Source organism: Beta vulgaris, chromosome 2, assembly GCF_026745355.1.
Source record: "Beta vulgaris subsp. vulgaris cultivar EL10 chromosome 2, EL10.2, whole genome shotgun sequence".
NCBI classification, from domain to species: domain Eukaryota; kingdom Viridiplantae; phylum Streptophyta; class Magnoliopsida; order Caryophyllales; family Amaranthaceae; genus Beta; species Beta vulgaris.
In genome coordinates this window covers 8,910,993-8,937,449 of record NC_079203.1, presented here as the reverse complement: position 1 = coordinate 8,937,449, position 26,457 = coordinate 8,910,993, and the positions used below count along the sequence as shown (strand labels likewise).

The 26,457-nt window shown below is 36.5% G+C and overlaps 1 protein-coding gene across 8 annotated transcripts; it reads left to right on the top strand.

Annotated features, from left to right (window-relative positions):
- The first annotated feature begins 1,093 nt into the window (after positions 1-1,093).
- On the top strand, positions 1,094-24,831 carry LOC104887434 (hypothetical protein). 8 transcript variants are annotated; one of them, XM_019247998.3, is made up of 13 exons: positions 1,094-1,322; positions 1,417-1,511; positions 5,068-5,160; positions 11,267-11,371; positions 14,991-15,095; positions 15,341-15,479; positions 16,514-16,629; positions 16,726-16,782; positions 17,028-17,279; positions 17,374-17,473; positions 19,545-19,825; positions 19,920-21,831; positions 24,446-24,831. In XM_019247998.3, exons 1-9 carry the CDS (start codon positions 1,163-1,165, stop codon positions 17,100-17,102), a joined length of 945 nt encoding a protein of 314 aa, XP_019103543.1. In that variant the 5' UTR covers positions 1,094-1,162; the 3' UTR covers positions 17,103-17,279; positions 17,374-17,473; positions 19,545-19,825; positions 19,920-21,831; positions 24,446-24,831. The 8 variants fall into 8 exon arrangements, with proteins under 8 accessions (XP_019103543.1, XP_010670360.1, XP_048494225.1 ...); XM_010672058.4 differs by lacking the exon at positions 19,545-19,825 and having other exon boundaries at positions 21,675-21,831; XM_048638268.2 differs by lacking the exon at positions 19,545-19,825 and having other exon boundaries at positions 21,550-21,831.
- Positions 24,832-26,457: the final 1,626 nt, after the last annotated feature.

The window sequence follows — 26,457 nt, the reverse complement described above, 5'->3', positions numbered from 1 at the left end:
CACGTCACCCCCACTGCCACATCACCCTCCCCCTTATCTCCACTGCCACGTCACCCCCTCCACCACCACTGCAGTCCCCACCCCCACCACCACACCCACACCCACCCCCACCCCACCCCAACCACCACCACTGCAGTCCCCCCCCACCACCCCTGAAACCCCCGAAACCCTTCCGCCACCTGCATTGCCGCACCCCCCTCCTCTTCCGCCACTCACAACACCGTACACGCAGCACAAACTCGCGAAAAATCCGGCAGCCACAATTTAACTTGCACAGCACTGCAAAATCCGGCAGCCGCAAGTGAAAATCGCACAGTAGCCGCAAAATTCGGTAGCACAAACTCGCGCAAACTCGCGCAGCCACAGGGGAGGGGGAGTTGCGAGAAAAGGGGAGGGGAGTGTTGCGTGGTCAGGGATGGCGGAAAGGGGGGAGGGGCTGCGTGGTCGATGATGGCGGAAAGGGGGAGGGGGGCTGCGTTGTCGGAGATGGCGGAAAAGGGGAGGGGGATGCGTAGTCAGGGATGGCGGAAAAGGGGGAGGGGGGTTGCGTGGTCGGAGATGGCGGAAAAGGGGGAGGGGCTGCGTGGTCGAGGATGGCGGAAAAGGGGAGGGGGTTGCGTGGTCGGAGATGGCAGAAAAGGGGGAGGGGTTGCGTGGTCGGGGATGGCGGAAAAGGGGAGGGGGGCTGCGTGGTGGGGGAAAATCCGGTGGGGTGGGTGGGGTGCGAAATTCCGGTTAGGGTGGGGGTGGTGGGTCAGGTGGTGGTCAAGGGTGGTGGGCCTAGGCATGGGTAGTAGTGGTGGGTTGGGCTGGTGGGCTTTTAGGGTTAGGTTTTTGGGTTAGTTAAGTTTAGGGTTAGTGTTAGTGTTAGGGTTAGGTTTAGGGTAGTTAATTAGGAATAAATTGGGATTTATGGGTTAATGACTAACGGAAGTCTAACACCGTTAGTCAAAAGGGTAAGTTGATGTATTTTTCGAAATGTGAGGGGTATATGATGAATTTGGAAAGTCGAAAGGGTATACGGTGCAAAAAAAAATTTGTCAGGAGTATATGGTGAAAAAACCGTATTTTATAAGTAGCAACAAACCGTTTCACTGCTACTTTGAACCGTTTCATTGCCACGAACTCAGTATCACAGACTCGTAGTCACACAAGCTCAAAGATGGCGGTCTCATCTCCTCACTTCCCTCCAATTCTCTCTCCTCTTCAAACCAAATCTCCTGTCAATCTTAGCTCTACTTTAACTCTCTCTCCATTCTTCAATGCATCCTCCAAGTTTATGCCAACAAATCGACGCTCTTTCGTTATCGTCTCCGCTAAAGGTACGATTTTCACCCCTAATTTTCATCATTTGTTTAATTTTTCACGTTTTTCATCTTTGATTGGATGTGAACTGATTATAATTGGTCGTTCAAGGTCCCAAGGAAGCCATGTCGAGTCAGCAGAAGCGAGAGCTCCTCGAGAGCTATGGTCTTAACCCTAATGACTTCATTGATGAACCTTCAGTTAAGGTACAATGTGTTTGTTTCGTTTTTAGTTATATTGAATCAATTATTAGGAACATGGCTTTGAATTCGCAAATTCTTATATGAGGCGGACTTGCAATAATTTATCGTAAAACCGGAGTAAAGTTCTATTTACAAGGGTGATTCCGTACTATTTGTAGAGATAACACTCGACGTTTTACAATAAGGCTCCGTTTGGTAGGGCGTAAAATATTTTCAGTGTAAAATGATTTTCATGGAAAACAATTTACAATGGAAAACACAATTCCAAAATTAGTTTTCCGTTGTTTGGTTACATGTAAGAAAAATGATGGAATGAAAGGAAAATGAAAGGGAAAGTAAGGAGGTAGTGAGAGGAGTGTACAAGAGAGATAAGGAAAATAGTTTTCCCTTCATTTCGAAAGGAAAATGATTTTCCATCATTGAGAGAGTAATCTTACCCCAAAGGAAAATGGTTTTACACTCTTTTGCCAACCAAACAATGTAAAACTAAAAATAGAGGAAAATAATTTTCCGAGAAAACTTTTTACGCCCTACCAAAAGGAGCCTAAGTTATTGTAAGTTCGTTTTACAATAAGTTATTGTAAGTCCGTTTTACCAAACGCTTGTTGGTTAATAGTGAATTAATAGTTTGGAACATGACTTACTAACACTTGTTGGTTAATATTCAATTAATGGTTAGTAGCATGACTTACTAACCCTATAAAGAAACAAATGGAACATGACTTAGACCGAGTAGTCTAAGCGAAGAACAATTTTAGCGGAATGAGGAGAGAAATTGAGAATAAACTCAATATATCATTAGGGAAGGTATTGAACTTCACTAAGTTTTCAATTGAAAATTAGTACATACTACACATAAAGCCATGACTTACAGCTCGCAACTATGTCATTCACACTCACTACATAGACTACTTCATACCTTACAATGACCTAATATTGTAAAGTTCTACCCACAAATCTCTAGAACAATTCTAAGATAAAAACCCCATTTAGAATTACGCTTTTTTGATATATAGGAAGTACTCCCTCAATATTTCTTTTTATCTTTCCTACTTTCATTGTGCATGTTTGCTAATACACTTCTTTGAACTTAGATATCTTTCATTATATATTATATATTTATATAAATTATAACAATTGAATATCAATACACTACTCATTATGATGAGTCAAACAAAACCTTACATGACTTTATTGTTTCTTATATATAGAAAATAATTTAGAAGATACTCTGTAGTCGTGAATAGTATTAAGATTTCAAGTGAAGATAAAAAGATACAGATGGAGTAAGGCCTTGTTTGGTAGCTTGCTTTTTTTTTTTCCAGCTTTTTCTTTAATTTTGGTTGTATTTTTGTTCTTTTTATCATGTGGTCAAACAACCAATAATATATGTTTGGTAAATGGATTTTTCTAAGCTTGCTTTTTAGCCAATATGATAGGTTATGTCTGTTTTGCCAAAAGTTGGTTGTCTTCCATGATACTTCTGAACGTCATTGTAAACAATACAAATGTCTCACTCATTCATCTAACAAAAATAACTTACAATACAAGTTTTTTACATAAGCTAAGTAAACAAGCTAATATAGTTGATTGCCAAAGAAGGCGAATTTTCTCATACGCTACTATTACTTTCTAAATTTAGGCAATACTACTTAGGAAACTATAATATAAAAGCAACTTCACAACTCTTAATACTTCATCCGTAACAAAATAGATGTTACACTTTTTATATGTGGTTGTAACAAAATAGATGTTACACTTTCATTTTAGGCAACAATCTCTCTGTATTTCTCTCCAATCACATGAGTGCCCTTTTTTCTTTATCTCTATCTTTATCATCTTCAAAAAAATTGCCTAGAAAAGTGTGTTTTTAAAAGTGTAACATCTATTTTGTTAGGGAGGAAGTAATATTTCCTTAGTCTTTAATTCATCCGATAGAAATATGAAATAGCTAGCTAATTTCCGCCAAAAGTTTCACCATTTTGGTTTCTTTTACGTTTTTTCACAAAGTTTTTCCATAAAAACATCTTATTTATTTTCCTTTTAGGGTCTCTCGAAATTTCGATTTTTTTTTCACATTTGTTTCTTTTTACCTCTTATATACTTCCTCCTTTCTTTATTAATTGCAACATTTGAATTTTCACGCTTGCCAATGCACAACTTTATCCATTAATACCTTCAATTACCTTCGAGTAAAAATTAATAAAAGTTAATATATTGAAGCGGTTTTTGGTTGTTATGGAGTAAAGGGAATGGAATCAAGAAAGGGGTAGAGGAGGAAAGGAAAGCAAAACCATTAGATTGAAAGTGATGTTTGGTTGGTATATGTCATTCCTTCTTTCTCCTCTTACCATCTTCCACCATAGCAATACCACCACCACCACCACTTCTGACCCCTGAAACGCGACCGCTTCTCCATACCCCTAAAACGCCGCCGCACCTCTCCCCCTTCCCTTTCCCTTTCCCTTTCCCTTTCCCTTTCCCTTTCCCTTTCCCTTTCCCTTTCCCTGCTTGCGGTGGTCGGGTGGGGTTGTGGTAGTCGCCTAGCCGGGTCGGGTTGCGGTGTCGGATGGGAGGTTGCGATTGTGGTTGAGTTGTCAGGTGGTGGTTGGGTTAAGTGGTGGTTGGGTGGTCAGGTTGTGGTTGGGTTAAGTGGTGGTTGGGTGGTCAAGGAGATGGTCAGTCAAAGAAAGGGTAAGTGAAACCCTAGGAGGGGTGGGGGAATGAAAGTAGAGGACTTTGGGGGTAAGGGGAGGATAAAGGGTATCATTAAAGTGTGCAAACAAACAATAAATACGGGAATCAGGTTACTTGATTCTCTTACCCTTTCCACAAGACCCCCAACCAAACACCCCTTGAAAGTATATATTGAAACGAATCTAACAAGAGTCCACATGGCTATATTTTTTTCCGTATGTAAAAATCAGAATTCATGGTGATGAGGTTGTGTGTGAATAGTGTAAAAATCCAATTGTTGCAAGTAATTAAGTACACATGAATTATATTTTATTGAAAATTTATTTTTATTTTCCCATATTTTACATTTCTATGAATACCTCTCTATCAATGTTTTTTTGGCATTTATGTTTTCTCGTCTTAACCCTCTCACTTTTACTCTCTCATTTTTCTCTATTTAAATTCTTATTCTTTTACATTTATCGTTTCTTCTGTCACATATACTGTTTCTCATGACGATTCATGTTAGTTGACCCCAAATCATGTTGGGATTAAGGCTTTTTTGTTGTTGTTGTTGTTGTTGTTGTTGTTGTTGTTGTTGTTGTTGTTGTTGTTGTTGTTGTTGTTGTTGTTGTTGTTGTTGTTGTTGTTGTATTGCACTTTTGAAACACCCTAAGGATTGGATCAATCATGGAGCGGACATGAATTTCTCGAATATTGATATAATTATTGCTATGTGTGGATTATGTCTTGGTCCCTACTGCTATTGTGTCACTACTTTAAACCTGATGTATGTATTATTGTTGCTACTGCTACTGAGGGTTTTAAGCTTAGACTTAATTTCCCTTTTCTTTTCTTTTTTCTTGTTGAGGGGGGTTTGTAGAGGAACAAAAGAAAGGAACAGGTAATGCCAAAAGGAAAGCGAGTGGTAGAGGAGGACAAAAAGCCACCTCGTACTACACATAAGTTGCTTCAGGTTTGTATTCTTGCTTCATTTTTTGTTGTAAGCGAAATATCATATCGGTTGTAATGATGAGATGCATAAATATACGGAGATAGTGTGATAGTCTTGTTCTATCTTGTTTTTGTTATTGTATTGATTGCATGATGAAAATTTACTGATTGTTTTATTTTTCGAGGAAAAGGTGGAATTGTCGTTTTGTAAAAGCATAGATAACGGCTTCCTCCTGGCTTAGGGCATTGTAATGGCTTAATTTCTAGTTTGACGAAACCCCAAGCATATACGAGAATATATAATTAAATCAATCTCTTTTAATTAATAGAACAACATATGTGTCTAGCATAAGTTTATTCAGAAGGGGGAGCATATTTGCTGAATGGCTTCTTCTGGCTGAACTAAGAGAATTTGCAAAGAAAAGAGGACACATGACGCAATATATAACAAGAGCTCAAATGGAAATAAGTAAATCATCAATTCTAAGACATTAAGAAACAACTACACAGTAAATACTCTACTCTTTATTACACTCTCCATCCCATATAACTTTCTATTTTTCTTTTTTGGATGTCCCAAAAAGAACTTTTTGTTTCCTTTTCAAGTATAAATTACCATTATTTTCTATCACCTCAACTCTTTTTTTTCTTATTGTCTGTCACTCTCCAAGGAATTTGCAATGTCACTTGCAAGTGTAATAGAAGTATCACCTGAATTGGCTTTTAAAGAAACATATAAGCAAGGGATTCCATTATTTTTGTAATAGATAATAGACATTTTCCATTTCTTTTTAGTTTTAAATAATACTTCGAATTTCATGATTTCGAATGCAGAACTTAGATTATCAATATATTTAGTTATCTATTAGTAGAACATTTTGATAGTTGTTATTTAGAAAATATATACATTTAGACAAATTCAACATCTCACATAGTAACACTTGTTTTTATATATTAGCTAATTATACAGTCAAAGTTCGCCTATGGATATTGTAAAATCCAAAGTTTTGCACAAATTTTGAATCATAGGAAGTACTCTTTTTTTTGGCTAATCACAAAGAACATAGTTGTTTTTTTGTGGTCAACCATTTATGCTGGCTTCTAATAGGTGCTATATTACCTGGCTTGCTTTCTCCTTTTGTGTTTATTCCTATCATTTAATTTTGTGTTGTCTAACTGTTAAGTCACTGAACCTATTAATTACATAAACCGACTTATTGTAAATGGCTAGTAATGCACTTCTTTTGTTATTTTAATAATGGTTACATTTACTTTTCCAAGTTCTCCGATGCACATCCTTCAAGAATGACAATTCTTTCCTTGATGTGTTCTGGCTTGTGTCATGCTCACACTCTATCCCGTGCTGCTATGTGGATTAGTGTAGTAGGAGTAGAATAGATAAAGCTACAAAATGTCATTGTGATTGCAAAGTGGCAAGAGCTTTGGCAAGCACAACAACATTCGTCCTGTGAGTTTTAATTCTTGTAGATTCCTATCTAGGGGTGTAATTTGGGTGGACTGGATTGGACTTTGCCAAGTCTAAATCTAGTCGTTTGGACTTAAGAAATTGATACCAGGTCCAATCCAAACTTTTCACGAGTCCAATTTAATAAAATCCAATCTAAACGTTTTCCTCGAGTCCAAATCCACTCCACTTTAATCCAAAGCTTCACATTATTATTTTCGCTTTCAAGCCATTTTTTTATATAAGAAAACCTCAATTTGGCAACTCTAATTTTAAAACCAAATAATTGTTGGGATGCAAAGTAAAAATGAATTACTATATTGTAAGTAGCAATATTCCTCTTAAAATAGTTCTAAAATTAGAAGTACATGTACTGATATTTAGAATTTCAATGTGTATATCTCATTCTACTTTTTTCATGGAGTATATATATATAACAAAAATTTTGGACTCAAAATTGGATTTTGGACTCCAAATGGTGGAGTCTTCTAGTCCGAAATTTTTTAGAATTGAAAATATGAGTCCGAATTCAGTCCAAACTATTTTCAGTCCAATCTAGTCCGATAAGTGTGGACTGGATTGCACGCGACTTATAAATTTTCTTAGTTGGCTTACACCCCTACTCCTATGTCCTTTGGGAATTAGTTTGTAGCCATAATTATGCTTAGCCAGAGGAGCGAACGAGCGGACTTTTGACTCAAAGGAAAAATCTATTCCGTAAGTGCCTGTTGATGTTTCTTTATGCAATAATTGGCTCATAAACAACATGATCAAATCATACTTGAAAGGTTGAGAATGATTTGAAAGGGCAATGAGCAATATTGTGCTAGTGGTAGGTTATGTTGGTGTTGGTAGTCAGAAAACGAAAGGGGAGGAGGCAATGGATAATATGAAGGGATAGGTTTGTGGTATCGCGGGTGGTGATGTTTAGAGAAAAGAGTAGGGTAAGGGACTAAGGGGTAGTGGGTGAGTTCAAAGGAGAAAGAGAAGGGTGCTCTTATCGAGGGGAAAGGGAATGATATAATTCAGTGAAAAAGAGGAGGGTTGGAACCAGGGAATTAAAACTCTCCCGTTCCGTTACAGAACGGCCGTTCTGTAACGGATTTTGGATTTGCCGTGCCGCGAAATCCCGTTACGGAACGCCATAATAAAATTCACATACTTCTCGCCGCGTTGTCAGTTCCGTAACGCAAACTCGCCGCGTTAGAACGCTTTTATCCCCGTTACATCCGTTCTTTTAAAACATTGGCCATATTCGTTCTATGATTTAATTATATAGTTGATGAAACATGATATTCTATTAGATTTGATTATATTATGTTGTAATAATGCTTCATAAACTAAAAAGTGCAAAAAAAGTTGAAACATATTTATGTGAATTTTTTAAAAAAATTCACGCCGCGTCGGCCGCGAAACGTTCTATTTACCCGTTACAAGCCGTTCCCGCGACAACGTTACCGTTCCCGCGAACGCGACCGCGACCGAGTTTTTTTTCCCTGGTTGGAACTGATAGGGAAAGTTGGGAAGAGGTGAGGAGGTAGGTGATGGTCAAAAGGGAGATGCCAGTGGAGGCTCAACAAAGAGGTGGATGGAGAATGATGGTGGCCATAGTTCGAAAATACAGTTTTGGTCACGGTTGCGGTAACGGTCACGGTGATGCGGGAACGGGGATGATGCGGTTGTCGTATCGCTAATATCAGCTTAAACCATGAAATATCTCTAAAACTTGCCTAAAATGCGGTTTTTGTACACCTTTACGATGCGGGTGATATTGGTTCGGTGGATTTGAAAACCTTTACGACACAGGATAATTCTTTTAAAAGTTAATCAATAATTATAATTCTTTTTTTAAATACCACTAATAGATGGGATTATTGGGGTTAATTTTTCCACATTATCTTTAACAAGCTCACAAAATTTTGAGACGGTTTTGAGAAGGTTTCCATAATAGTTGGGATTGTTAAAATTTAAACAATAGTTATAATTTTTTTTTAAAATACCACTAATAGCTGGGATTATTGGTGTTAATTTTTCCTATCTTTGATTACGAATATATTAAAAATAAAAATAAGATGACATTTTCGGAAAGAAGTCTAACATGATCTCGTGTTATCATATTTTGATATGTATATTACCAGGGCGGATAAAGGATTTGAATCCTTGGGGTCCCGAAATGATTGACCTAATAGTATACGAGAATCCAAAAATTTTCAAAGATGCATAAAGTTACCCACAAAAAATATTTTATTTAAATTACAATGTAACAATTATTTTGAACAAACTATTACAATGTATCATTACTTCATTATCATAATCACATATTAGTAAAAATTGTAATAGTCTGATTTTGCAATGACGAATCAAACAAGACACTAGATTGTGAAGAGTCCACATGACTTGGCTATATTTTTTCTTAAATATTGTAAAGAATTTAAAAGAATCTTTTTACTTATAAATAGTGCCAAGATTAGGAATGAGATCCTTCAGGAGATGAGGAAGTAGAGTACACAATGAACACTTACCATATAATCATAGTTCGAAATGCAATTTCGGTAACGGTTGCGATTTCGCTGCGTCTCGGACCACGTCACGGAATGTCGCGGCAAGAATTTGCTTTTAAATGTTTTCAGGTGTTCTAAATAGTTCCCTATAAATGGAAGCATATTGGTAGTCCAAAGCTTTTAGAAGAAATAAATATTGGGACCCAAAGCATAGAAGAAATAAAGAAATAATAATAATAAAACAGAAAAGTAATGAAAATAGAAAAGAAGCAATAAAAAAAAGAAAATAGAGCCCCATCAAAAAAGAAACTAAGAAAGCATGTGAATTGTGAGTGGAGATAAGACTCACAGATGCAACACATAAAAATAAAATCTAACAAAGCAATAAATAAGGAAGTGGGAGAGGAGGGAGAAATGAAATTTAAAAAAAGAATCTGCCCAAGAAAAGATAAAAAAAGATAGTACTTAATTATAGCGACTGCATGCACGTTTTCTCTTTCCTCTTCTTCTCAGCTTTTCAGAGCTTCTGCTCCTCTTCAACTATGGCGACTGTTTCTACTCCTCAATTTCAAATCTGATGTTAGTATTTAATTGGTTTTTTGGGAGAAATACGGATGTGTAACGCTTGATGCGGGAGAGATTTCAGGGTTTTTTTACACCGTGATGAATCGGCTTATTTCGGTTCGGTAAGCTTCAAATCCGTTATGAAACGGGCGCACCAAACCGAGCCAAAACGGCTGCATTTGATAGTATGCATATAATATTCTATGAAACATCAATTAAATAAAAATAAGTGTCAACAATACCTTTAACTATTTAAAACAAACAAAATTTACACCAGCACTAAAATCCATATTATGAATAGCAAAAACTTGCTTTTAGAGAAAATAAAAAACTCGAAATATATCAATTGAACATTAGGTAGACCGATCTTGGTCATGAGTCAGTGAAGATAGAGGCTCACACGTCACACGTGCCAACTGCTGAGTGGATCAGGGAATTAAAACTCTACCGTTCCATTACAGAATGGCCGTTTTGTATCAGATTTTGGATTAGCCGTTCTGCGAGATCCCGTTACGGAACACCATAATGAAATTCACATACTTCTCGTCGCATTGTCCGTTCCGTAACGCAAACTCGCCACGTTAGAACGCTTTTATCCCCTTTACATATGTTCTTTTCAAACATTGGCCAAAGTCTTTTTATGATTTAATTATATAGTTGATGAAACATGATATTCTATTAGATTTGATTATATTATGTTGTAATAATGCTTCATAAACTAAAAAAATGCAAATAAGGTTGAAACATATTTATGTGAATTTTTTTTAAAAATTCACGTCGCGTCGGCCGCTACACGTTCTTTTTTCCCGTTACAAGCCGTTCCCGCTACAATGTGAGCGTTCTCGCGACCGCGACAGCGACCATTTTTTTTCCTATACAGTAGGTCCTGTGCCACGTGGCCGCTGGCGAGTGGGTTGGCTGCTTGTTGCAGTGCAAATTTTGCCTGCTATACATGTTCTAATCTCTTATATGGCAAGTCTCTTTCAAAATACTTTTTTTTTTTCACTTTTTCTCATTGTCAGACTTTATTATTTTATCGGATATGGAATTGACGAGCGTAGTTCGAAAAAGCAGCTGGTAACAGTCATGGTGATGCAGGAACGGGGATGTTGCGGCTGGTACCGCCACATATCCCCCTTGAACCTGCCCAAAACGCGGTTTTTTTTACACCTTTACCATACGAGTAATATCGGTTCGGTAGATTTGAAAGCCTTTACGACACGGGCGATACGATGCAACCTTGTTTTGACACCATCCTGAGGAGTTAGCATTCTTAGCACAATATACTGATTCATCTTGCGATTCCGCTCTCTCGCATTTGGTTTTTTTTTTTTTTTTGTGTTTTTCCTTTAAAATTGGATTTTTGTTAAAAAAAAATTGGGGGTGCCTGTGCCAGGATCCAACGTGTCCACCCCTGTATGTTAGAAAGAATAGTCAAGTGTTCGTACTTTGACCACAAATTGCAATGTGTGACCATTTAACTGAAACGGAGGTAATGTTGTTGAGGTTGACAAATTTTTGTTATATAAGTGGATTGCCTGAGATCGCCTTTTCTTTTCCCTTAAATGCTTGATGAATAAAATTGTTGGTTATTTTAGGTGCTGGGTGGGAAAGCTAAAAGGAAGAAGCTTTTATCTCCTGTAGGCATGGATGTGCGCCCCATGATGGAGGTAGTCAAAGGCGCTGCATTTGATATATTGCAGGTATTGTTGTTCCATCAATGGTTTTGTTTTTGCACTCTACGCAAACATGCCCGTTTCATATTTCTGTAAATTTTTGAGATATTGTGCCTATGTTTATCGGACGATTTGCTTTATCTGTATCTTTGCTGGATCCTCGAGATTTTGATATGGATATGGGCACTTGAACTCGAGTCTGACTAATATAGTTTCAGGCCCTATGCGGCATTTGGTGAGAAAGATATTTAGTAACTTTTGGCTGTTGCAACCATAGATAAACTTTGCTTTTCAGAAAATATTAGCTATGATTGAGGGAACTTCGACTACATAATGGCTAATCAGATTAAAGTTGAGACAAAAATTGTGCACGATGTCTAAATTTCCAAACGGTAAGTGGCGTTGTTTGGAAACAAAATATTAACTATCATTATAATTTCTTAATTCATGTGGTTGATGTCCTTAAAAGACAACTACACAGCGCCAATGTCGCCTAAATGTCAACTGACCTGAACACGAATTGAATAAATTTAGCATTACCTAGTCAAATATTCACTTCCATGATTTCATCACAAAGCTGATGTGAGGGCTTTAACAGTGGCTAAGCTTTGGATTGTTGAGGTTAGCTTTATTGATTTAATGATGCAAAGACCATAAAAAGTTGTGATAACAATAACAAGAGCCAGCCCGGATATATTTGTAAGTAGGTTTGGAGGAGATTTTGGAACATCACACTATATACCCTAAGGGTACCCGAAGAGACCAAAATGCCTAATGGAGTTGTATACATACTTTTTTCATTTGTGGAGAGCATGGAGGTATTACTTTTACATTAATTTCCAGATTCCTGGGGTGTCATAGATTGAACCAGATGACTGGATTTTCATGGCTAAATATTGCATGTCTATGCAAGATGGAGTGGTTTTTTTACTTCTTTTTTGCTTTATTGTACTGTTTTATTGGATGTGTTTCCCGGTCTAGGCTTAAGTGATGGTGTATTGGCATGCGTTAATATTGCATTAATTATTCTTTACTCTTGGTCTATAATGGTGTTTTTTTTTTTTTTTCCTTTTTCCTATCCTCACTTTGTCTGTACTTTTCTGCTCTTAGGGTTGGTAATACATTTTTAGAAAAAAAAAAAAGGTGAGTCAAAAAGTCGTTACATGTGAATTGAATAATGACACTAGGTAGAGAGAAAAAGTATATAGAGGAAGTGTAGGAATTGTGAGAGAAAAAGCAGTAAGAGAATGGGGACCAACATCACATGAGAAGTAGAATTTTTATCAAAGTAGGGAATAGGAAGTTAATTTCATCCCAAAAAAGTGTACATGGAAATTGTTATGGGACGAAGGGAGTGATGAAAAGTATTTTGTTATCCAAGAAAACATGTAGATCTCCAAGGAGATGGGATCTATATTGGGCAGTAGTTATAGTAGATCACTTAGTATTTGTGGCACCCTCTGTTTTACTGTCAGTTGAAAATTGTTGATTTATCCCATATGTTTTTTGAAAGCATGCTGATACCGATGAGTTTAGATTTGCAGGGGAGGATTGAGGGAAAAAGTTGGTAGTTTGCATTTGTGATATCCTGTGAAAATCATGGCTTGAGCCTTGAGTAGGATGTCAATTCTATTTGAGTTTTCACTGGATTAGTTTGTTTTAGCCACAAGTTTCATAATGGTCTCTTGCTCTCGGATTTTCTTGTTTGGTTTGCCCCTGTTAAGTCTATCTGCTGAAGGATTCATGGAGTCGTGATTATTGTGCAGTATTCTTTTCTCAATAAGCAGTAGAATTCTATTAAAAGGAAATGCAAGGGGTTATATTTGAGGCTGAGAAATATAGTTACGCTGTTAAAATACGGGAGGGTCGGATGGCAATTTGTGAGCTAGTTAATCATGCATGATCAAAACTAAAGTTAAATGGCTTTTATGATGAAGAATGGCGAACTGGTTAGTTAGGAATATAATTAGTTTGAATTTGGATTGAGATGACCTATACTCACTTTTAGAGGGAAATGAGACGGTCCGTACAGATCGTGGATGACCCGCCTTTGGAGAATGTGACTAACAAGGAAATTAGACATCCTGTGTGGATCATGAATGACTTCTGCTCACTTGATGAGGGAAAATTCAAAAGAAATACTCTTTCTTCGATTTGCTAGATAAGGGCATAGATGAAGAAAAGAAGAAATCTTATAGCTCTTTGCTCAGCTCAACACTCTCCCTTTCTTGTGAGAAAAACAATATCGTACACCCAATGAGTAGAGAAATAGCCTTGGGTGTATAGTACACTTGAGTGTATGATGTAAATTGCATGATAGTGGGGTTTGCTAAAGTATGTATTAGAACTCAATGAGGAGAGCAGATTTTACCTCAAGTGGCTCTGAAAGCTCTCCTATAATGGGGTCAGTTTTTTTTCTTCAGTGCTGAAAAATCTCACCAGCTAAGGGCAATTACTGATTATAGAAAGATCAAAAGGGTTAATTGTCATCTCACCCTGTGGAAATGAAAGTTGTTTGTGGTATCCCAGATTCGGTCTTGGAGACCATGAATCGAAGCCAAGCTTATGTCGGACTTGTCGAATTTCATGAAGGTCCTCAAAGCAAAGGAGAAAGCACTCATCCACGAGACTCTTCGTCTCCTATATGTATGGGATACGTTCCCTGAATCATAGGAACACATACTGTAATCATCCCGCATTAAAGTAAATAATAAAGACATTCATAAAAATGCAATATTGATAACATATCTGAAAAACACTAAGCAAATTCACTTACGACGCCCCGCGTGGTTCAGGAAGAAATATGTCGACCAGCGCGAGCCACCAACATAAATATTCTTAGCGTCCCATGTGGTCTGACATGACTGCTCAATGTCCCCTTTCCTCTTAGATGTCGTCCGGCCTTTGGTACTCTTAGAGGAATATCTCTTCCTCCTAAGGGGTGGAGCTAACTCCTCATCACGCTCTACACACTAAAGGACGATCACTAGAGGAAGCATGTTCTCCAGGAGACATGTTTTGTTCATATAAAAAGTCACAAGATCCAATAAGAACATTATTTGGAGTTTGGACATATCAAAGTAAACTAACAGTTAGTTTCTATGATAAATAAGTGACAGTTATCTTCTACTTGTTGTTAGTCATGCTTTGTCTCACTGCATACTAAAAATAATGATTTATGCTATTCTGAAAACGTTATGGTCCATACTAATATTTGCTAAAAATAAAGTAGCACTATGATGTTTCAAGAATAATTCAAGGTCATTGGCAGCTCCACATTCTATCAAGAATGCTAAATTCTATGCTAGCATAAAGCAAAGAAAAATAAGAGATTCATAGAAACTCTGAGGGGGTTGAAGAAAAGGGTCAAAACTCAATCACTCCAAACTTCATTTATGCATCAAATTATTTGTACTATGTGGAAGCAAATTCATGTATTTAAAAGGCATAAAAAAGGACAAATGTGCAAATCCCCTATCCAATTCTAAGCTAGGGTTTACTAACATGAAGAACTACTTAGAACTTGGAAATATTCAAAGGAAAGCACAAAAGCTACATGGATTTGGAATTTTCAATGATGGTTCTTGTTGCATACTTTTGTTCTTTAAATATGATGCAACTAATTCTTGTCAATAATCTTGTACAGGTGGCTGGTGGCTGCCCTGCATCTTTAAGGTCTGGTCGCTGGTTGGACCTGTATAGTGGCACTGCGTCAGTAGGCATTGAAGCTTTAAGTCGAGGTTGTTCTGAGGTGATTGTCCCTGTACTGGATATAATTGTTTCTCGGTCTTACCTCAGATATATTTCAAATTTGGTGTTTTCTGTTTCATGAATTTAGATTATTTAACATTGCTAACATTGTAATTTCAATGAATTATGTCTGTCAAGATGTTCTAATGACTATAATTTTCTGATGGGCTATATTTCCTCTTTTTTTTCCCCCTTTCTGTGGATCTCTGTAGTTATACCCTGAAACAAACTTTTGCAAATGCCCAGGTGCATTTTGTTGAGATGGATCCATGGGTGGTTTCAAATGTGTTGCAGCCAAATTTACAGTGGACAGGGTTCCTTGATGTGTCAGTGATACATACTGTCACTGTCGAAAAGTTCTTGGAACGTGCTCAGCAGTTTGTAGGTGTGCAGAATTCTTACTTATATGCTGCCATTTTGCTAAGTACGCATGCATCTGTGTACCATCTGGCTTGTTTGTAGGTTGGCCAGATGTGTGGCTGAGTTGAGAAAGCGTGTATGTTGTATTCTCCATCGAATTGATTATTATTGATGTCTCACACCTAAATTAGTTTGTGTTGCTTGTCACGAGAGATGCCATATGATCAAATGATAATTTGCTGAAGAATCAGAAAGCTGGCATGGCTGTCAATACTTGAAGTGTTGTTCTAGTTTAGACTTATCATATTGGTCTGACCAGTTAATATTCCAAAACTATTTCAAAAGAGAACATCTAATATATTTTGTTATTTTTGATAAACAAAAATATTTTCATCTCCTTTTTAATTACTAAATTTGTCTTGGGTGGTTTTCTCTAATAAGTGGGCCCATTATCAAATGATACTTAAATTTACAAGAAACCCACCCAGACCTCCCATTGGCATGACTTACAAAGAAGACAACCAAAGGCTAAGGTCTAAGCAGTAATTATTCACAAAGGATTATAAAGTAATAAGGTTATAGCAGGAATTACAGCAAGTTAGTTAGCTGAGAGTATGTAAAGAGTGGGAAAGATGTAATAAATAGAGGGGGAGTGTAAGAAGGGATCTGTTCAGAAATGTAGAGAAAAAACACAGTGGGAGACTCTCACCTCTCGAAGAGTGAGGAGATTGTACTTTTAGGAGATCACACTAATCCAGCAATACAATTTTATTATCATTGCTTATTTGCTCGAAATATACTGTTTTACTTTTCTAGCTAATTCTTAGCCGAAGTTCAGGGTAAGACAGCTAAAGTCTCCCCTCTTTTTATCAGTTTAATACCCCTGTCTGTTAACAGGAATAACTAAATAGATATCTCCGTTGAATATTTACCCCCTATGATATCAAAGAGATCCTGTCTCATTGTATACCCATCAAAAACTAGTTCTCCAAATGATCTGATGTTATCATGAATCTTCCATGTTAAGTTGTATAATACAAATTTATTGCTTGCTTGCAGGTAGTGGTACAACTTTTGACTACATAAGTGTCACACCTCCATACATGGAAGTGGATTATGGGTTACTTATGACCCAAGTATGGGATTCATCCTTGGTTGGAGAAGATACTTTTATTGTAAGCTTTGCATATCTCATTTATAATGTTATTTCCATCGTGTCTTGATTTTACTGGTGCTTTTGGTAATTGATTTTCTATAATTTCTTGCCACAGTTGGTTGAATATCCTTTGGGAACAAACATGTCGGATTCTTGCGGATGCCTTATGAAGGTTTGTCGTATATCTGCATATGAACCTCAGGTTGATAATATTGTAAGATCTTGACAAGGAGTAACTAAGTTAAGGATTTCAACTGATATACAGATGTGAAGATTCTAAGATTATATAACTACTGCAAATAGCTTCAACATAGACTCTTATTGGTGGAGACTATTCTATGTTCTATAAATAGCAGAACACCTTGTTCTATGTGCAGTTATTAGTAAATGTACTTAAGTTGTAATCTTGTACTGCAGATAGCTGATCGTCGCTTTGGTAGAACACATTTGGCGATTTATGGGCCAAAGTGGGCGATGAAGAAGAGGGGTTAAATCACTTAGCTGGACAGTGTAAAGTAATAAATTTATTTGAAAATTGGGGAACGCCTACAGGAAAGCTTCCAACCAAATGTCTCTTTCATGATTTGTGCATTCTCTGCTGATGTATACAAGGGGCTGTAATCTTCTGTTCGAATTGAGAAAAGCTGACACATTAAAGCCATTTTTTGGGTATGTCTTTATGTGCAAGCCTATGGTATTATCATTTGATTTTTTAAGAAAATTTTGTTATAATTTTTTTGACCTATGCCAGCATCTATTGTAGGTCCAGGAGTCCATCATTAAAACTTGAGTTGTGCTTTCCCCATGACTCTCACTTTGTAGCTAAGCTTGCAGCTGTATTGACATAGACAAATTACTGAAGTGTAAGGGTTTAAACTTTCTTTAGTACTTTTTATCATTTCTTTTGCTCCCCTTTCCCTTTTTCCTTTTTTGTGGGGGAGAGGGGGGTTGTCATTTAAGAATTGTAGATGAATTGGATATTTATTGTACTTTTCCTATGCAATGGATCATCACTGTTACGATTTTGTTAATGTTTGCCATCTAATTTCTTGCTGCTATTCTTTGTGGCCAATTTTATTGAACAAAAACAAGTGCATTATTTGATCTTTCCTATGAAACTGCTGGACCGTTGAACAGGCTGAACAACCTATGGATTTAGACTGGAGTTAACCTTAATGAGACTCAAACATGTGTTAATCGAGTATTGAAGATCTTATTGAAGAGGGTATTTTTGTTTCTTGTAATTGGTCCCACTTAGCTCATGCTCTTTGTTCTAGTTATCCTGGCATCTGGATTGTGGTAATAGTGGCTCGTCTCTTTCATTATTATCAGGGAACATTTTACACTTAAACAACACTAACAGCCTAGGAACGGGGAAGGTCGATGTATACAGTATATTGTCTAGAGTCTAAACGAGTTGAGTGACTATTTTAGTAATTTCACACATGAATTAGTGGAAATTACACTCTCTGTCCCCAAAATGATAGCCCCATTTTCCATTTAGTTTGTCCCCAAAAGATTGCTCCGTTTCATTAAATTTTCTCTCTGCTTTCTAGCTACCCTACATGTAAAAAGACAAAACTGCAACCAACACTATACAACTCATAAATAAGGGAAAAAAGAGAATTGGGGAAAACAAGATGGGGAGGAGTGGTTAATGTTTGCTCTAGACTGAAGGGTTTTTATGGATCCTCTGTGATCGGTTTCATGATTGAAGTTTCAAGCTGTATTGAATGTTTTAATAAAAGTTTTTTTCTATCGGATGGATTTGGAGGTTGAGTGTTCAATATGCTCAAGACTTGATCCCACTATCTTCTCTTAAAACTTTCTCTGTTTGCTATCTCTTTCTCTCTTTCGGTGGCTTATGGTTATAATGGATGGGGAGGCCATTATGGCGTCGATGCAGATCGAATAGAAACCTTCAGTCTGAACCTTCAAGATGTTCAGAAATGAGAGTTTAGTTAGGGTCCCGTAAAAAGGGTGGTAAACTTTTTCATGGAAGGTTGTGTTCTGGTTTGCCTGGCTGGGGGTGTGAAATTATTGTTTCCTCTGACCCCAGGTTGCATCCATCTGTTAAGAGGAAGAGTTTTGGGGGATCTCTTGGGTGGGTCAAGGCTAATCAAATTCCAACGGAATGTTTTTGGAGATTGGGTATTCAAAAATGGGTAAAAGCTATGTTGCTCGGACTCTTCATTTCACCTCAAGTACCCGTGTCGGATCCTCGACACTCGGACATGGATGGGACACTTGGACACTTTGTTTTGGGCTAAAAAATAGAAAAAAATTCCAAAAAATAGCCGAGTCGGACACTTGGACACGTACCCGTGTCGGATATGGGTACCCAAGTCTGAGCAACATAGGGTAAAAGAGCCATGGTTTGACATCCAATCCTTGGTGGAGTTCTGACGATGCTTTGTGGTGGAGAAGCGTCAACAAATGGTGCTGAGGGTTTTTTATGATTTTCACCCAGGGGCTGAAATTTACTGGATTGGTTCATCTGGTGTGTTTGGCTGGCAGGCCAGTGGGCTATATAAGAGGCAGCAGTTAGAGGATGAGGTGGTCAGGGTTATTGTGACGTTCTTTGCTTTCACCTGTTCCTATTTCACTCTTGTAATACGATCTTCTTTTTTCACTCTTAAATTTTGAGAATATTTGTTCTTTAGTTCTTATTTCAGTCGTCTGATGCAATTTTTTTATTTTCCATATCTAACAATAAAATAGATGCGAGGGATTTGAGTTATGTTCTCTTGTCTTGTATCAGAGGTCTTCCCCTGTTCTTCAAAGTTGAAAACTATGGGATAGATGTATTTTAAGATTTTCTAGATAAGTTGTAGGTTGTAGATTTCTGATTAAGAATATACATTTAGTTATTTGCCGTGAAAGTAAAATGAATTTTAGGCAAACTATTGGTTTGAGTTTATGTATCTTTTGCAGTAGGGGTTGGTCAAAAGTGCTGGAGACTGTATGCCTAAAATTTGTCCATTTCCGATTGAGGAATGATTGTGCATAGCTCATGTAACGAGGTGGGAATAATTTCAATTTGAGGAAATACATACAGCAAAGAGAACAGATCTCCTAAAGCATACTGATTTAAGCAAACAGGGAAAGTTGAACCACTTTGAATTATACTTTTTGAGCAATACAAAGTGATGTGACTCCTGGAGATTTGCTTTGGAGAACAATTTGTGCTGTTGAGTGATCCTTGTAGCCAATCAGTAAGACTTTTTGTGCGCAAAATGACCACTGGTAAAACCAAAGTTGCTTCTGATGTTCCCTTTTATTCTGATGCTTACAAGTATTTTCATGCAGATTCAGTGCCGCTTTCTTAGTATATTGTGGGCTGGTTTAATGAAGGAAGAGAATCAGAGAAGTATGTAGTATGTACCAGAGTTCTTAACTTTGTTATGGGGAGTTGAGGTTAAGTTTAAGCATGGCTGATTTGATCCAACCGAATCTGGTGGAAGTTGAAACTGGAAATGATCTGTTTCAAAATTATTTGATGTTCAAAGGAGAATTATCATTATATCAGTATTTAAAATTAGAGGCAATAACATCCCCAACCCCTTCTTTTTAACTTATGGATAGTACATTTTTCACAGGTTTCCTTAGTTCATGTTGCACTTTCCTCCATGTTAATATTTTAATTTGCCTGCTCTAGAAATTTTTACTTTTTGGATGTGAACTGCCCACATTTATACTGTTAACAGTGTAGTTCTGTTTAACGGAGATCTTTCTAGGTGGTCTCACTGATTAAAGGCTCCATTCTCTCCATATTTACTATATGTTGGTAAAGGAACTTGTCACCGCCGGAGATGGTAACTTTTGGTGGACCATGCATTGTGCACTTAATTGGAGATTTACTGATTTAGGTGTCCCTCATTATTGCAGAGTTGTCGCTATTACTTTTGGTAGACGTTTTGAATGAACTTTTACTTGTTCATAGACATGTCCTGATCTTTAACCTTTGCTGCCTGACACTGAGTTTCTCTCTCTGTGCTCACTGTGTTTTGCGTTTTTGAACCCTGGGGATTTATGATTTAGCCTCTGTGAGTATGGGACTAATTTCGTAATCCCTTTTGCCTAAAGATTAACGGGGGAAGAGAGAAAGACTGCTCTCTATTCTTTCCTTATCTTTCATATATCGTCGATGTTAGTAGCTATAGAGTTTCGGTTTCAAGTGAGAAGTGTGTTCTAGGCACGGCACACACTGTCCAAAGGGAACTCGTTCCTTGCCGCCATGGCTCACTATCATCTGCACTGCCAGTCTTGAACATTATTTAATAGGTTATTGTGGGAGCTTACCCTCAGGCCAGTCTTCCGAGTAATGGTGCTTTTTTTCCATTAACGAGTGCCTTTTTGTTTAATTACTTAAAATTAACTCGATGCTGTTTGCTAAAGTAAATGTAATTTTTATAATTTTGATGCAAAAAATGTGGAGTAAATGTTTGTGTTTTTCGAGGTGAGTCATAATCCTATATGTTGTAGAGACCTAAAGGATTCATTAAGCATTAGGGGGGCAGAATGGTCCCATTCTTTGGGCTTCATAAAAATACGCACACTAAAACAGAAGAACTAGACTGGTTTGGTCCCATGCTATCTACGAGATAACTAACTTTTTCTCTCTTTTTGTCATGCCTCTCTCCTTCTCTGTCCCCGCCCCTGCTTTGACACACAAGAGTTGAATCAGTGGCCCTTTATTTAAAACTTGCAAATTACCTCTTACTCTTCCCCGTCCTCTCCCCCCTTTCCTTCCTCTTCCCTTGCCCCTCTGCTTTGACATAGGAAGTTTTAATAAATGCCCTTGTAATCAAAGCTTGCTTATGTGTGTATGCCATCATACATTGAAAATTCTTGGATATCACTTGTCTTCTTAATTTTGAAATGATCATCGTTGTCGTCCTCTTTTCCTTTTTTCTTGAGAGCAACATATCCTTCTTAGGAAGGAGAATATAGCAGACTGAAGTGGTGGTATGGCTGGTTATGGTGATGACAAAGGAGTTGGGAGGGTTTTGATAACTTTCGTGTTGATTGTATCTGTATGGTTCTTGTTCATGGGGATTCTAGAAATTCAGGGACCCGCAGAGGTCACAAGTTCATCACCTAGCAATCACAAACTTACAACGTTGCTGCCGAGGAAGCGAGAGTCTGTTCCTGTGAAACTTGATCCAATTTATGCTAATAAAAGACGAGTTCCAAGTGGACCTGATCCTATTCACAACAGGTATTTCTTCCCCCTTTTTTTTCAAGTATTACTTGTTTTCATGTGATGAAACTTGAAAGTACTTTTATTGTCTCTTGTTGTGCTGTTCATCGGAAAGAATTTGAAAGGATTGGAATCCGTATTGCAAATGTACAAAAGTTCTACTATCCTTCTTACTATAGATATCACTTTCTTTTCTACCTGTATCATAATAGTAGTACTCTTAGGCTTTTCTTTAGTCTACACGATAAGACCCCTCAACAAAAAGACTAGAAAGGGGCAATGGAACTCCATGATATGTAGTTCTTAAACAACTATTCTGGGAGTTCTCTTTTACAAATAAAGTATAGTTGTTTAGGTTCATGATTAAAAGCAATCTGGATACAGTTATTCCTTCACTGCTAAGTTACACAAACTACTCAGTTGCTACCGTTTTGCCAAGGTAAATGCTTCATATACTTTTAGGGTCGGCAACATTTGTTGTTCACGGAAGCTAGAAGAAGAAAGTGTCAACAAGACGTATTATTTATGTCATTTACCTCTAAACCATTGCGTTTTTTCCTCTCTTATAAGGGTTCCCTTATCTTAGGATGAAGCATGTACATTAATACGCGTAACCAATGTTTGCTCATTTTAATCTACACACTTTCCTTTTTGTTATGTTCTTTTTAATCTACATACGGTTGCTCTGTTCTTGATAACATGTCCCATCTATGTTCTCCTCTTTTTCCACCCATGTCATCCCTTTTTTGATATCATAAATCACTTTTTAGTTTCTCTCACTTTTCAATTTCTCTCAACTTTTTCAGATTTTCTCTCATACTATTTCCTACTTGGTTATCCTTCAAAGTGAAGGGAGTAAACGAAAAAGAAATGGATGGAGTATAATTAATGATACACTTAATTTTCTGTGTTAGAAGTTGGGACACCACATTAAAGTGGAATTTGAATTCCACACTCCTTAAATTCATATTGGCACTCATGAAAGCTGCATAGAGAATTAGCTCTTATATATAGGAATGTGAAAATTCATTTTGAGAGTGACAAAATTAGTTTCTAAATATGGTGGTCAATCTAACACTTCAAAACAGAGCAATATCAAAGTAGAACCTTTTGTTCCACTATCACTTTTGTTCTTGTTCCACAATCTCACTGACATGTTTGACAGATTTCTTAATACTTCTTTTTTCAATTAGTAGTGAATAGTATTGTTGTTTTTGGCATGTTATATGATTTAGGATATTGGGACAAGTGAAATCTCTTGCTATTCGTGGAAGCTGATGGTGGTTTAGCTCTTTAACAAAAGCTTCTTTAAATCTCAATCTTTCTCTTATTTTGATAATGAATAATAAAGTCGTTGAACGACTTTGTTGGAGGGGCAGGAACATAAATAACTCGCTCTTTTTCTCCCTTGTTGCTCAGTTGTGGAGGGCCCTCACTCTAACCACCAAGAAAATTAATTTAACAGTGTTGTGCTTATATATTACAACAGAAGTTGTTCGTAGATAATGAGAGTATCATACGTCCTCTCTTTCTTAACGTATATAACATGTTGGACTTCTACACATAATGTATTATTTTGAGTGTTAATATATCTGAAATTGATATTTCGAGTATACATGTGGAGCGTAGTTCAACAAAATATTACATGATATTATATGTATTTCATATATTTGTATTAGGATGTACTCCAATATTTCTAAAGTTGTATGAGTTGAGAAATGAAAGGTCGTATATGTTGCCTTGTTAACTATAAAAAACATAAACCAGACCGTGTCAAAGAAAATGGCAACTAGGTTGGATGTGTATGTTTTATTGGGGGTGTTTGGTAATTGACCGTTGGCTAGTCTGACCAATTGCTTTTGTTGGTTGTTTAGCCAAAAAAATTCATTTGATTATCTCCGCCTTTATTTCATAGTTTGTAAATGTGTTTGGTAAAATTAATTGTTGATCTTAGCTATTTAATACGAAATGAAAGCAAATGCACAAACACAAATACAAAAAGCTAGTAAAACAAGCTTATTACTTTTGGTTGAAAAACCGACATTTAACTTAAAACGTTATTTACTGATACTATTTTTGGTTGTTTAAGTTTTTAAATACATGAATTAATTAATACGACATTTAACTTAAAACGTTATTCACTCATACTATTTTTGGTTGTTTGAGATTTTAAATACATGAATTAATTAAAAGCGAATGAGAAAGCTATCCAAAAGTCATTCATCAAACACTTCATATATGTGACTCCTAACTACAAGACGAGTGGTAACAACATTAGTTGATAGCTTATCGTGTTAGTTGGTTTGAGTAGCTTATCATATACAATGTTTGTTTAATTGTTCGTAGCTGATACATTAACATATTTGTCATTTCATCTCAGCATTGCTAATTCTCTTTCATCAAGAAGTTCCCCACTAGCTTTTTCATAATTATCATTTTGGATCAAAATTATTCTTTCGATCATTTATTTATCAAACACCAACAATCTAGAGGTTTTGACTAATTAATCCTCTAACATGATTCAAAATTTTAAATATATATCCAATTCCCTGTATATCGTATAGGGCCTATAATTTAGCAACCCTTAATCTTGCTCATATAATGTAACCTTGGTTTGTTTTTTGGTTATCAGGCATGTTGGGGAGACTAGAAGACCACCTGGGCGTGTTTAGCACTGCATCAGAATTTAACAGAGGTGGATTAGTGAGTGCTTTATTGATTGAATGTTACCAATTGCTGCTATCTCGCATTTTTTGTATGGTGGACGAATCTTCAAAGCTTCTAGTTTGTTACTATTATATGAATAAATATAGGAAGTGGTCGATTTGAGTATGATTTATTTCCAATTTAGTAGATTATCGTATGAAGTGATTCCTTTGTTTTCTGTAAAGGTTTTTATTTTTGGTTTTTGGTTTTCTTCTATTATCATAGCGGTTATTATCATGATAAAAGTTAAACTTCTATGGAAGATTTTGAGATTTTACGTGTAAATAAAGATGAAGTATTTTATTGGTGGGACGGAGTTTGCATGCACCGTATAGTATTCTTTAGCCTTTTCTGGCAGTAAAATTCCTTTTATGTGCTTTTTTGTTGTATGAGTCATGGATGCTTTTGGCAGCTCGTGCTCGTCAACAAAAGTTTTCCGCCCATCAGTTAAAGAGAACTTTCACTTGAATGGCGCCACGCTCATTGGAACTCGCGATTTATGAAATTTCCATGCTAGTGAAACTTTCTTTGATGACCATGGTAATATGTTATTACTTCCTCCGTTTGATAATATTTGCTATATTTTTCATTGTGGAAAGTTTCATATTACTTGCTACACTTTTTTTTTGGCCAATAAACTCTCTCTATCTCTCTCCTTTCACATGGGTCTTTTTTTATTTTTTATTCTCTATCTCTCTCTTCTCCAAAAATTATCTAGGAGTTGGTGAATTGAGAAGTGTAGCGCGTAATATGCAATGGAGGAAGTAAATGCAATCCAAACAGTTGGTCAACAGGCATCAGGGAAGGAGGAGGATTAATATATGATGTTGGCCAATGGTATTGTAGTAGTAGTATACTAGTCTTATGTTTTATTTGGCCCCTTTTCGAGAACTCTGTGGTAAGATGAATTAACTAGAGACCCTATAAGCCCTAAACCCACCTCCCAACCCCACGACACTGTACTAGTTTTATATGCACGCGATGCGTGTGAAAGTAGATAAAGACGGTGGTAGGTGTAACTGCAATTATTCGGTTTACTAAATTTATTTTTTTTTTATTTTAAAAATTACCCAAAATTAGAGAAGTAATAATTAGTTTTTAGTTGGGGGTATAATGGTAAAAGAGGGTGGATATCAAAGTTTTACTCCCTCCGTTTCATTTTAATCTACAAACTTACACTTTTCACGCATGCCAATGCAAAACGTTGAGGACATATATTTTTATTTTTGTATTTGTAAAAATTATAAAAAGTAGATATTAATAAAATACATGTTATGATGAATCTAACAAGATCTCACATGACTATATTGTTATCCGCATATAAATCACAAATGATGGTCAAAGTGAAATTTGTGAATAGTGTAAAATATCAAAGTGGGTAGATTAAAATGAAACAGATGGAGTATATAATAGAGATAATTGGTTTAGTTTGGGGTATAATGGTAAAAGAGGGTGCACAACAAAGTAATCAAGAGTTTTCATATATATTAGAAATTGAAAGGAAAATAATCTTGGTATAAAGTATCTAAATATCTCTATTATTATATAAGTGAAGGAGGGAGGAAGATGATGTTCCCCTACAAAATGTCTAATGTACCCTTAATGAATTTAAAATGTCATAATTAAATAAACTTTTCTTATTCCTACTTGCCATATATATTGAACAAATTAACAAAGGAATTGAATTCGAAATTTCAATTAAATATTAAATTAAAAAGAATGATTTCCTCTTCTTACATATGTGTGAATTATTTTTCCAAAATAACGTTCCTCTAAAAACAATTTTCGATTCTCTTTACTTGAACTTAACTGACTTGAATATATTACTCCTAATTGGATCTAATCAACATTGATTTTCCTTTATGTTTACATCTGATTAAACCTGAAACTTTTTTAAAAAAGTTAAAGAAAACATATCTAAAGGCAATTATAAGTCCT

What these genes read in the sequence shown, in the direction of transcription:
- LOC104887434 (XM_010672058.4), top strand. Translation starts at nt 1,163, where the DNA reads ATGGCGGTCTCATCTCCTCACTTCCCTCCAATTCTCTCTCCTCTTCAA. An exon ending in CTGCATTTGATATATTGCAG is followed by an intron (nt 11,372 to 14,990) that starts GTATTGTTGTTC and finishes AATCTTGTACAG; the next exon opens with GTGGCTGGTGGCTGCCCTGC. An exon ending in TAAGTCGAGGTTGTTCTGAG is followed by an intron (nt 15,096 to 15,340) that starts GTGATTGTCCCT and finishes GCAAATGCCCAG; the next exon opens with GTGCATTTTGTTGAGATGGA.